This window comes from Crocuta crocuta, unplaced genomic scaffold (genome assembly GCF_008692635.1).
Source record: "Crocuta crocuta isolate KB4526 unplaced genomic scaffold, BGI_CrCroc_1.0 scaffold166, whole genome shotgun sequence".
NCBI lineage: Eukaryota > Metazoa > Chordata > Mammalia > Carnivora > Hyaenidae > Crocuta > Crocuta crocuta.
Window position 1 is genome coordinate 3,168,197 of NW_027531018.1, and position 12,927 is coordinate 3,181,123.

Genomic DNA, 12,927 nt, shown 5'->3' on the forward strand with positions numbered 1-12,927 from the left:
TAGTCTTAGGAAACAAAATGTTTATTGAAATGACATGTAGATAAATTATCATCAGCATAAAACTGTTAGTGGAGTTCTCAACATGGGTTCTTCCTTACTCTTAAAATGAAGTGAGGCTTTGCAAGTCCATTGTCCCATAGGAAAAATATTTTATTTCTCTGTTCAGATAAAGTCCTTTTAAAAAAGCAAATCATTTTTGAAATGGTCTTTTAAATGTCTCCAGCCTAAGACCAAAACAAAGATATATTAAAAAGATATAATTCTGCCCATTTAAAAAGAAAAATTAAATATAAATGATTTGGGGCTAATAAACATGGGAAAATATGTAGGCCTTTGAAATGCTAGAATTTACTCTGATTTTATTCATATATACTAAAACATGTAAGAAACAATAGAAACAAAAAAATCAAGACAAAATTATATATTATCATTAAAATGCAAAATATGGCATAATTTTATTATTATAGATTTAGTAAATAAACTAAAATGTTTTCTTAAACACATTTTGAACAACTCTGAGTTCAGTAGTTTGGGAATATAATCCAAAGTGAGTTTTAATTTCCATTTAAGGCTAAATACTCTTAATAAAAGACAAAATTAATAAATAGAGTAAGAAAAAATGAAACTTTCAGAAAAGTTTCTGAAACATTGTGGACCAATATAAATTAGCAGTTAATTCCCAAGGTAAAATGATTTAGTCCTATTCTATTTCAACATGGTGTTCTGGTCCAACCTGTTTGGCTCCCCCAAGATGGTGCTGCTGTCCTTCTCCAATAGATAATCTGTTGAATGGTATTATCTTCATGGTGGTTTTCTTCATGGAATACCACCGGGATTGCCAAGTGGCCCAAATAATGCCATTATCATAACCGTTAGGAGTAGATGTTTTTGAGTAACTGCCACCTAAAACAAATTGTAGATGTACATATAATTGATCCTGAATGTCCTTACCTCAGAAAATCTATAAAGAATGCTTTATTGCAAAACACACTATCACTTACATCAAATTTATAGTGTTATCTGCTATCAGAAAACCCCCTAAAAATTCCTAAAGTCCTGATTTACAGTTAAAATACACTCCTCTATAATGACCTCTTATATCTACATTGAACTTCTTGATCACATCCATACATAAATATATTCCCTACTAAGAGGGCAAGAACCCCCAGGTCCCCAATCCATCTCTCTTCCTGAGCTTAGCCATCCTGGAATCAGCTATTACTGACCATCTTTCCACAAACAGGTTAGAATGGCAGGTTAGAATGGCAGGAGTCACGTTCCTGATGAGATGGACTAGAGTCATCTAAAAACACAAATTCACTGGAAAGTACTTTAGAAAACAGATCTTGGAAGTTATTTTATATCTCCATTACACAGTGGAAACTACATTGATTTGCCTTCTCCTTGTCCTTGGGCACTAGATCTTATGTGATTTTGTAAAGGATTGTCTGAGTCCAACACTGGAGTATACCACAGGCTATCAACATGGTTACTCTGAGTCATGGATCGAACATCTTCCCTGAGAGTGTCTTCTAATTACATAGTTTGTAAGTGCAAAGGTATGTTTAAAAGGGGGAGGGGAGGGAAGAAATACTGTGAAAACCAAAAGATCAATTAAAATAACTTTTAAGAGGACTACAAATCAGCTATTAACTAGCACAGTGCCCAAAGGAGGTAAGATTGCTTATCTTAATAGAGCTTTCAGAATTAGTAGGGCCTCCCCAATACACAGCCGTTGGGTAGTAACGATAGTTTATCAGTAAGTCCACTGTTTAGAAGTATTCTAGCCTTAGAGCAAACTACAGCTTGCTACCCCCAGCCCAAAATAAGTGCCTACGCTTCTCAGGCTGGACTCCTTTCCTCCCAAGCTTTATTGGCCCTGTGCCCTTACCACTACTTCCCTGCTCTTTTCTCCATTCCCTTGGACACCTGCTCACTGCTCACTGGTTATATCTGTCATATAGCTCATGGGAAGCTTCCCCAGGCTAATATATTAACAAGCATAAATATGATAATGTTAGTCCATCCAGATCATACATATGATAAGGCTAGAAGAGATACCATACCCCAACGTGTCAACTGGGTGGATTTCTTGTAGTGGGGCTGATTTGAGGTATAAGTCTAGTATTATCCAATTCTGGCTTAAAATGGAGAGCTAAACAATAAGCCCCCCAGCATTCTTTACTAATTATTTCTCATTTCCTTATATCTATTTTTAGATATCTTTTATTTATCTTATTTTATCTTTTATACACATATAGACTATACACTAATTCATATATCTAAGGAAGACATCTATACCTTGATAATAAACTCCATTGAGGTGGCCAGCATGACACTTGTTCATCCACCAACCAGATCCATCCTGTTCAGCACAATTTCCTTCATACTTATCATTGTCATTGTCCCAGGTACTGAACTGCATGCCATTGTGGGATGTGAAAAATTTATCACTAGGATCATCACCAAAATCATAGCCATCAAAGGCATCTCCAGCATCTCCACCAATAAAGTAGGCATATGTCAGGCGGTATTTGTCAGCTTCAGGTCCCACCTTGAACATGGCATAGTCTGCAGTACTATAAAGAAGGGAATAGAGATATCATATCTTGACCCTCATTAGGGATCTCAGAAGTTCCCTTTTCCATAAGAAAATTGTCTGGAATGTTTAACTTCGCTTGTAAGTCTGAAATGTGCTCATTGAGTCAAATTTTCTGCAAATCTGATGAGGCAATGGACATGTGAACCAGTTCAGAACTCATCAACACTACCCAGGATGGATCTAGAAGCCCTCAAGGCATCCCAGTGAAAACTAAAAACATCAGCCATTTTAATGCTTTTTGCCTATAGAGTCCTAATGTCAAATCCAGGTGTTTGGATGAATCTAACTTCATGTTTTCCACCTTTATCTAAAGTGTTTAGCATTGCACATGGACTTATCATAAGCCCTAGCAAATGACACTGAGTAATCATTAATTTAATGATCTTGGAGGAACTACACCTCTGTTAGTCACTCATATCATCTGAAGGATAAGGTCCTAAAGGGATTTTTCTTTTCCAAAGCAGTGTGGTAGTGGCAAGAAGGAGGGCTTCCGAGAGCATCACATAAGTAAAACAGTCCTATGTGGCCCACAAAACATGAGCTGTATCATCAGAGAGAGATTCCTCCCTGGAAAAAAAAAATTGTGAATAAGGGCCAGAATTCTATGGAGTATAGGAAAGAATGGGCCTTGGTGCATGAATAGAAATGTTCAGAAAATATTTAGCCTCTTCCTTAATCTCCCGTACTTGGGAGATGGGAGGTGTTCTCATAGGAGATGGTCTGCTGATTACGGCAGTTTCTGATGAAAAAAAAATTAAAAATACATGTTTGGAGACAATATATTTCATTATTTTGTAGACATAACAAAAGTATGAGATGTTTTTCTGAATTTTAACTGGGAAAACTATGCTCAAAGTTCCCCAGTAGCTCTGGGCATAGAGGGGACTATATCTCATCAAAGGAGCTAGATGATTTAATTTTAAGGTAGCTCATGGATTTGACTGAATTGTCATTAAAGCACCAAAAAATCGGAAAACTCTGGATTCACTTTTCATCCAAAGTAGTCATTGGGAGGACACGCTATAGAGTCAAACTACCTGAGTTTGAATCTAATCTTTACGACACACCAGCAATGTGACCTTGGGAAAGTAAATCTGTAAAATGAGATTAATAATAGTGCCCTCCCCATGAAATAGTTATTTGGGCTAGATCAAATTACAATTTCACACTTGGTGTCCGGTACATAATAAATGCTTAACAAATATTAGCTATTATTCTGTGTGGTTCCAGGGTAAGTAGAGTGTACCAAAACATTACCCATCCTGGATGTGACCTATATCTTTGAACTGGCCAAGAACCAAACTGGCTTCTGAGGAAAATGGTTGGATGTGCTCTTTGCCCTTGTCAGACTGTCTTTGCTGTTGGTCTAGTGATTATTGTAACGTGCACATTCTGGACAGTCTCAACACCAAAAACTAGAAGTCCTGTCTAAACAGTACCTGGTTCTGCCATTCCAATCCTCCAACTCTATTCTTAATGCATATGGTATGGCAGACTGTGTGCTTATCAAATGCATCTTCTCATTTCCCAGCCAAAATTCTGTGGTCCCAGTAGGAGACAGATGTCCAAATCCTTCCTTATATTGAATCCAGTTTTTCTTGAAATCCAAACTGCCGTCAAGCCTCTAATCACACAATTGCATGGACAAAAGGAGAGAACGGATCATCAGTGCACATAAAGAAAATGCTATAAACACCTTACTGAAAATGTGGACAGTATGATTCCACCATTTACTAAGTAAACTTGGGCAAACTGCCTCAGTTTCCTCATTGGTAAAATTGGAATAATGATACCTATTTCTTAGGGTTGCTGGAGGATTACATCAGAGAACTAAGAGAAATACTTAAATGAGTGTCTGCTACATAGTGAATTCTAAAGCGGTGGTGGTTTTGAAAAGGCACCTAGAGGACTTCAGAACCCCAACTTGATATTGCTGATTTTTATACCGATGGTAGAAAAGTCAACCCAGTTGCTTCCGTCATTCACTCTGAGCGCCCCCTGCAGGATTAGTTGTAACAGAGATCAAAGATAAGTAAAAGGTGGGGTGCCTGGGTGGCTCAGTTGGTTAAGCATCTGACTTCAGCTCAGGTCACGATCTCACGGTTTGTAAGTTTGAGCCACACATCGGGTTCTGTGCTGACAGCTCAGAGCCTGGAGCCTGCTTCAGATTCTGTGTCTCCCTCTCTGTTGTCCCTCCCTTGCTCATGTTCTATTTCTCTGTCTCTGTCTCTCAAAAATAAATAAAAACATTAAAAAAATAAAAATTAAAAAAAGATAAGCAAAAGGTAAAAGAATGGGCAATGGGTGCCAGAGGTACCAGATGGCCATTGTCTTGGAATGGCGCAACTGTATCCTCTGGGAGACTGTCTTTTTGTGAAGGGCAGCCTTATATCTTGTGCTACCTGATGCAAGAAGTCTCTTCTAGTTCTTTCTGAACTAGATCTTCAGTTCCTTCTGATGGTGATTATATGCTATCCTGAGTCTACAACAGCAGAGCCAGCACAGTATAGAGTCAAAGCACAGACTCTGAAACCAGACTGCCTGGGTTCAAATCCCGACTTTTACTTATTACATGACCTATTATGTGTTACTTATTATGTGACCTACGACAAGATACTTAACCTCTTGCGCCTAAGTTTCCTCATCTATAGAGGAAATGATTGTACCTACCTCACAGGGAAATTGTGGGGACTGAGTTAATGTCCACAAAATGCTTGCAAAAGTAACTGGCATATGGTGGATGTTTATCTGCGTGTTTATTAAATATACATCGTGAGGGAAAAATACCTTCTGCAGCACAGTCCATCCATTTCCAGATCCATCAATTTCACAGTAGACTAAGAACTGCTGCTTAGCTTTCAGGGGTTTGATGAAGTAAAGCCCACTTACTTTGGCTCCCTTATTGGCAATGTCTTGACAGTCTGAAGGAGGAGAAGGAGCAGAAGAAGGTTTTACTGTGGTTTGAAATCCCCGTTAGACTGTTCCAGCCTTCATAATGAGCTTTTAACATGCTGCAAACTATTCATGTCCCAAGAAGCATTTTCTTCTCACATTATCATTCCTTCCTATTTTTAGCTTCTCAAGAAAGGTCTAAGCAATTGGACACTTTAGATTTAATGGCTAAACACTTTCCAGATTATCTATTCATTCCTATAAACATTTTCCAAATTGTACATTCCTTTTTTAAATGTTTATTTTTGAGAGAGAGAGAGAGAGAGTGCAAATACAGAGTGTTCAGAGAGAGGGAGACACAATTCAAAGTAGCCTCTAGACTCTGAGCTGTCAGCACAGAGCCCGACACAGGGCTCAAACTCGCAGACCGCAAGATCATGACTTGAACCAAAGTCGGACACCTAGCTGACTGAGCCACCCAGGCACCCCAAATTTTACATTCCTATACATTCTCCTTTGCTTTATGTATTTGCTGTGATAAAAATAATCCCAATATAAACCTTTCACATACCTTTCCCAGTTGTATCCTGTATTTGTACTGTGTCTTTGCATGGTTCCTGACACTTTGCTTCAAGCTGGGCTACCTTCTGTTTCAGGTTATTGATCTTTTGGTTATTTGAATTATATATTTCCTGCAAAAATCTACAAGCAGAAGAATAAGGTAACAGAGTATTCCCCTCAGAGGCGTAGTTTTGTATTTTCATTACAAAATACTTTGGGATCTCAAGAAGTACTTCCTGATAAATTGCTTCATTCTTGGAAGAAATTATAAAATTATGTTACTGAATTGAGGCGAATTAGAGTTCTAAGCTTTTTGGAAAAGAAAATAACAGAGTGCTTATCAATAAACAATATCACGGTAAGTGGTCATCTTGATTTTTACCTTCTGCAGAAAGGGCGGCAAATAACAGCCTACATGAGTGTTGAGCCTGGTTAATAGAAGACTACCTGATATTTCTTAGGACAGAATATTCATAGGGAAGAAAGATTCCACCTAGTAATTCACACAGGCGGAAGCTATTCCTTTTCACTGTAGATCTGAGGATCTACTTATGGACTTCAGTCTTTAATTTACGTGGGAAAAGTATCTGGAGCATTATCTTACATAAAATAACAGACACTTTCTCTTTCTTCTTACTGTTTCCATTTACATAGCTTTGGAAAGAGTCTGAGGGAAGTAAAAAGCTGTTTTTGTGGTTTCTCACAGGGTTGCTTGTACATATTCAGAAATGAGAGAAAACCATCTACAATGTGCAGACTGTTGTATCTTTTTTTGAAACAAGGAAGGATAGACAAACTATTTGGCCACTTTTTTTTCTCTCATGCTCCTTAGAAAATTTCTGCCTGATAGTCTCCTTTTACTTCAATGATGGGCAATCCTAATGCAAATTATAATGCTAATAATAACCACAAAAATAACAGTAATGGCCTCTGATGCCAAATAGAAGGATCCTTTCTGGACCACTTCTCTTCAGTCACTGTTTATCTCAATTTCCTATGCTACTTTGAGAATAATTTAGGAACAAAATCTGAGTAAGAAACTAAAGTGTATCTCAGACCCTATATTCAGAGAGTCAGTGAGTCCCTGGGAAGTTGTTAAGAGACCCATTTTACTTTCAAGTGAAGGGAGGAGAATCCATGACTGCAGGTCCATTGTGCTGTGATCAACATGCTGCTTTACACTGTTTGCTATGCTTAGTTTCTTAAAGTACATTTTTTTTTCCTGCTCTGCCTTCAATATAATATACTATTGCAGCCAAGATCCTCCCTATACCTCTGCTTACTAATTCCCCACCACATCTTTGTTGGCATTTTTATTAAAAGGATTTCATTTTCAACAGCCAAATACCCATCAGTATGAATTTATGTTGTAAGTCGAAGGTGGGTAGGTGGTGACCATTTTCATAAATTCTGGTCACAATAGCATATGAAGATGTCTAGAACACCTTTCTACGATATGATTATTAAAAAGCACTTATAACCCTATGCAATTGATAATGCTCTAAAAACCTCTACCTTCACTGTGTTCAAGATAGACAGGTATAATGCCTGTTGGATATTATAAGTGCGGAAGAAATAAAAGATTACTTCTACTGAAGCTTGGAATATTGAATACAAACTAAGTCAGTCTGAGAAAGTAAATTAACACAAAAATGCTTACCGAATATTTGATTCATGGGATCCAATTAATGCCTCGTATTTTATAATTTCTTCCATCATTTTCTTGGAATCCTTGGTAGCACTCACTATCGTGTCTGTAACGCAGGATCAGAGACACAAAAGGACTTAAGCAAATGGAGCCACTGAAACAACAGCAAAACAACCTCACAAATCATTTTCTCGGTCAGTAGTATTTAGTTTCTCACTTGGCTTTGGTGGCTCATTTGGATTGTAGCTGACTTGGATTGATTTGATCAATTCTTTGGCTTCTGAGGTTTTGTTTTCAATCCCACTTAAGAGATCCTCCAAAGTCCGCAGATCATTGTCTACGCCGGTTTGGTAAGTAGATAGGAAATCTGCAATTCCACAGGTAGTTGGGCAATAACTACCCTGAAAATGCAGCGATTAGAGTGATTAGAAGTCTTGATTTTTAAAAACTAGATAAATTTTTAAAATTACATAAATATCTACTAATAAACATAGGTAAGACCTAGACTATGTTTTTTTTTTAAGTTTACAATGTCAAATGATATTTGTGAGAGAATTCCTTCTATTCCTCTGCCCCTCCCCACTTCAAACACAATGAGAAACATGAAAACTACTTACAAATCTTTCATCCAAGATGCAGCAGTTGTCTCGGGTAGCAACATACTGGAGGAAAAAAGAAGAGAAATGTCACTGGTTTATCAACTATGTCCTTCCCTTTCAGGTTTCCATGTAAAACAACTATGTTCTATAAACAGCACACTTACTGCCAGGCATGTTGCCGGGAGCAATACAAGAGTACAGAAGCAGAGGATTAAACTCTGACTGTTCAGGGACCAAGTCATGGTGTCTGGGTGTCCGGTGCTCCAAGCCCTGAAGTGTCAGCACAGTGACCTCTCTGGCTCCACTTGTCCCTTTAAGTAAGCTCCAAGGATGGCCGGACTGCCAGTGGCTGGGGCTGATCACGGGACCTTATTTCCAGAAAGGTGGGGAGGTCTTTCCCGTCTTTTTCCTCATCCTGGCTCCGACCCTATGCTCAGTCAGGTTCTCAGATTTGGCACGCAGGTGAAAGCTCCTCCTTTTTGGCTCAGCTCAAACTTTGTTCTCTGTAGCACCTTCATCTGCAAAGGCTGGTGAAGCATTAGCCATTGCGGGGAGGGGAGAGGGGGCCTGGGACGCTGTGTGACGCAACCTCTGCCAGTACACAGCTGAGAGCAAACACAGAGAGCTGACCTCAACCAGAACAAACCCACCCCAACCTGAAGATGAAGCCTGGTGCCATAAGCCAACTTAATACAAGTCCATCCTTAGCCAAGGGATGAGGTAACATACACCTATTTTTAACCTGTGGCCATGGCAGGAGAAGATTGCCTGCCTACAGGAAGCAACAGGTCCCAATTTGACAGTATTCCCAGGAATGAATGACCTGGAAATATATCCCTATCCCTCTGCATTGACCATTTTCTTCCTTTTTTTTTTTTTCCGGGAAGTCTAGATAAAATTCATATATAACCTTGCATTAGTTTCAGGCATACAACATGCTAATTCGATATTTATATATTGTGAAGTGATCACCACTATAAGACTAGTTAACCTTCACATGTACTTACAAAATACTTTTTTTTTTTTTTTTACTTGTGATGAGGATTTTTAAGATCGAGTCTCTCAACAACTTTCAAATATGCGGTTCAGTGTTATTCACCTTAGCTACCATACTGTACATCACATCCCCAGGACTTATTTTATAACTGGACGTCTGTACCTTCTGACCACCTTCACCCATATGCCGATCACCATCATAGGTGATCTCCATTTGTAGTGGGTTTTGAAGCTCCACTCTTCTCTTCATTTGGAAGAACGAGCTGGTTTGGCACCGCATCGGCCGCAGAGGGGAAACAGGAGCTTACTCTTGTTTTCCCTGAGGAAATGTCTAGTTACCTCAGAGGATAGCCTGGATACAGGGGCTAGGAAAATCCTCACCCCCTATATGTAACTGGAAGCATGCCTGGAGGAAAATGTGGCAAAATGAGATGTAAAGGAGAGGCTGTCCTTTTTCACTCTGCCGCTAGAGTTTCCTTGTATATTGAGAAAACATGTTTATCGTCATCTCCTATAGATAATTTACAATCGTGCATTACCACTATTATTAATACTCCTATTTTTTTCTTATTTCTTCCTCTGAAGCCAAGCTTACTGCAAATTTTAATTAAATATATTAGTGGGAGAAATACACCTGGATTGAAAGAAATACTAACACGTGGATGTGCATCTTAAATCCTTACAAAAGAAAATTTGTTTTGAGTTGAAACAGAAATGAATGTTCCTACTCAATAAATAATCCATAATTATCATAACAAAGCGAATATACTAAAACTGCATGTGTTGCCTTTTCTTTCTTCCTTAACAGTTACCTTCTCTGACTTACCAATTATTACCAGTCACATCACTGGTAATGAAAATCTCCCAGTCTTCCTTGCCCTCCTTGACTTTATCCAATTAGTTGTCAAAACTTGTTGTTTAAAACTATCTTCACATTGTCACTTCTATTTTCTTCCTACTTTGTATTTTCACAGCCAGCATCCTCGAGGAGACATTCTTATTTCTTGTCTCCACTACTTGTCTAGACTGCATGTTAACAGATTTTTCTTCCAACACCCTTCCGGTCACTTCCGGCTCCAAACCACTTGTCACACTGTTGACAGATTAATCTTCCAATAAATGTAGCTCTGATTGTAACATTCACCTGCTGAGAAACCTTTAATGCCTTCCTATCTCCCATCATAGTGAATGTAAACATAATAAATGTCCTTCTTACCTGTGCTGCATTTCCTCTCTTGATTCTATTTCCTACACCCTCAAGTACAACTGGATTGAATCACATTACTATCCCCTTCTGGTGCACCATTTAGTCCTAGCTCTCACATGGTGTTTTTCTTATTACGTGTCATTTTTTCTGCCTGGATTGACTTCATACACACTCTTGCATTTCTGGCTGTCAAAATCCTACACAACCATAAGGTCCTATTTTATGATATCTATCTTTCCAAAAGCAAACCCCAAATTCTGGAAGCCAGCTCTACTTCTTCCATAGCACTTAGAACAATCTTCCCTTGTATATATCCATGCTGTAGCGACCTCCTTAGATTGTGGACTTAATTTGACGGGTACTGCACATAGCATAGCCATGGTTAACACTCAACAATGATTCGATGACATTGGATTGAACTGGGCTGAAAGTAAGCCTTCAAAAGTCTTCAATTATGGCATTAACCTGGTGTTAGGACAAGTGGGAAGGTATCTGGGGAAAACAAGTGTCATGCGTACCTAACTTCTTATGCCAAAATAAATTCCAGATGAAATGCATCTTTAAATATAAAAAAGGAAACTACATTGGGCTCCTAAGTGGCTCAGTTGGTTAAGTGTCTGACTTTGGCTCAGGTCATGATTTCGTGGTTCATAGTTTGACCCCATGTCAAGCTCTGTGCTGACAGCTCAGAGCCTAGAGCTTGCTTTGGATTCTGTGTCTCCCTCTCTCTCTGTCCTTCCCCAACTCATTCTCTCTCTCTCTCTCTCTGTCTCAAAAATAAACATTAGAAAAGTAATAAAAATAAAAAAGGAAGCCACAAAAATACTAGAAATATAATATGAGAGAAACCATTCATACTTGTATATGAAAGGTCTAGCTAAATATAACTCAAAATCCCAGAAAACATTGTTGAATTTTGACTACATAAAACATCTTTTTTCCTAGCCAAACAAAACACTATATACAAAATAAAAAGCAAAATACAAAAGACAACAGAATGTATACATATGCATGTCAGCATGCGCACCGAATACTTTTTCAAGGTTACTCACTAGAGTCTACAGAGGTATGAGGTAGAAGGATAAAGGATGAAGTTGGAGAAAAGGCTTCATTTTGTCCTGTATACTCTGTCTTTAGAATTTTGAATATATGTACCTATTACTTACCCAAAATACATATAATTAAAACATGTAACTATCGACCATGCGCAATGATTTATTTGTTGTACTAATAATTATTTCTTGACTTTTAAAAATTTAAATATAAAAGCTGACAAAAGCATTGCCTTTTAAGAAGAATGTAGCCCATTGAGGAGAATATGCAAAAATATTTGTTAAGAGCGATGGAGTCCACCTGCTTAGGTTTGAATCCCATCTCTACAACTTACTAGTTATGTCACTCAGGACAAGTTCCTTACCTCTCTGAGTTTCAGCATCTGTGATAGTAAAATAGAAATAATATTTATAATATAATGCCTACTTCGTAAGACTGTTACCAGGATTCAATGAAATAATGTGCTGAGCACATTGTTTGATTTATAGAAAGAGTAAGGATTATGAATTACCAAATGTTTTCAAGTGAAAATTGGAATTTGTAAAATAAGTACTTCATTTCATAAAATTGTAAGATTGATCATTATTGGTAGGTTTGGTTTATGGAGAACAAACTTTGCTGTTTCGACTACAGAGTATTTTCTGTAATAAGTGATCTATCATAACTAACTACAGGCTGACTCCTTAGTGCTACCTAGAGAATAAAGCATCTGGTTGTCTAATTTAGATGGAAATTCCACCAAAATCAGTTTCACCATTGAAAGATAAAATGCTAATGGAAGTGAACTGCGTGCCTTGTGAGAAGGTGTACTTCTTACTAGTAAGAGAGATCATGCACGGTATGTTTGGACAGAGCACAGTATCACTGATTATTTTTGCTAAAGACAATGAAGTGTTGTTTTGTTGAATTTAAGGTAATAATTCATACCTTTGTGTTAAATTTTGTATTTATAAACACACCCATATATAAAAAATCATATATATAATTTCATATGCACAAGGTTGATGAACACTTAAATTGAAAAAATTGGACATTCTCTCTTATCCAATTTTAGAAGTATAGTATTTGTGTTCTTGGCTTTTACTGACTTGCGTTGGAATTTGAAATGAATAATCAATTTTAAAGAAATGACTTGCTTTTTACCACAATCTCAATCAGAATTATATTAGATAAGATGCTCTTTGGGACAAAATGACCAACAGTGATTTAGTGACCTACATTGGCCCTGTATTCAGTCTGGTATCTCTTAGGTTTGTTAAATTTTAACTAGTTGTTCTCTTCCACATTTGAGCCAATTATTTTTCTCTGATAAATTATAAATGATTAATGAGTTCCAGGAAAGAAGAATATTTGTTAAATCAAATTTCCT

The 12,927-nt window shown here is 37.6% G+C and overlaps 1 protein-coding gene across 2 annotated transcripts; it reads right to left on the bottom strand.

Moving 5' to 3' along the window:
• On the bottom strand, positions 1-8,576 carry FGG (fibrinogen gamma chain). Of its 2 annotated transcripts, XM_077770940.1 has the most exons (10): positions 8,467-8,576; positions 8,321-8,365; positions 7,921-8,104; positions 7,716-7,809; positions 6,066-6,196; positions 5,390-5,523; positions 4,042-4,226; positions 2,302-2,579; positions 734-903; positions 1-224 (listed from the first exon to the last, which is right to left on the bottom strand). In XM_077770940.1, exons 1-10 carry the CDS (start codon positions 8,542-8,544, stop codon positions 210-212), a joined length of 1,314 nt encoding a protein of 437 aa, XP_077627066.1. In that variant the 5' UTR covers positions 8,545-8,576; the 3' UTR covers positions 1-209. The 2 variants fall into 2 exon arrangements, with proteins under 2 accessions (XP_077627066.1, XP_077627065.1); XM_077770939.1 differs by lacking the exon at positions 1-224 and having other exon boundaries at positions 425-903.
• Between the last annotated feature and the right edge of the window lie 4,351 nt (positions 8,577-12,927).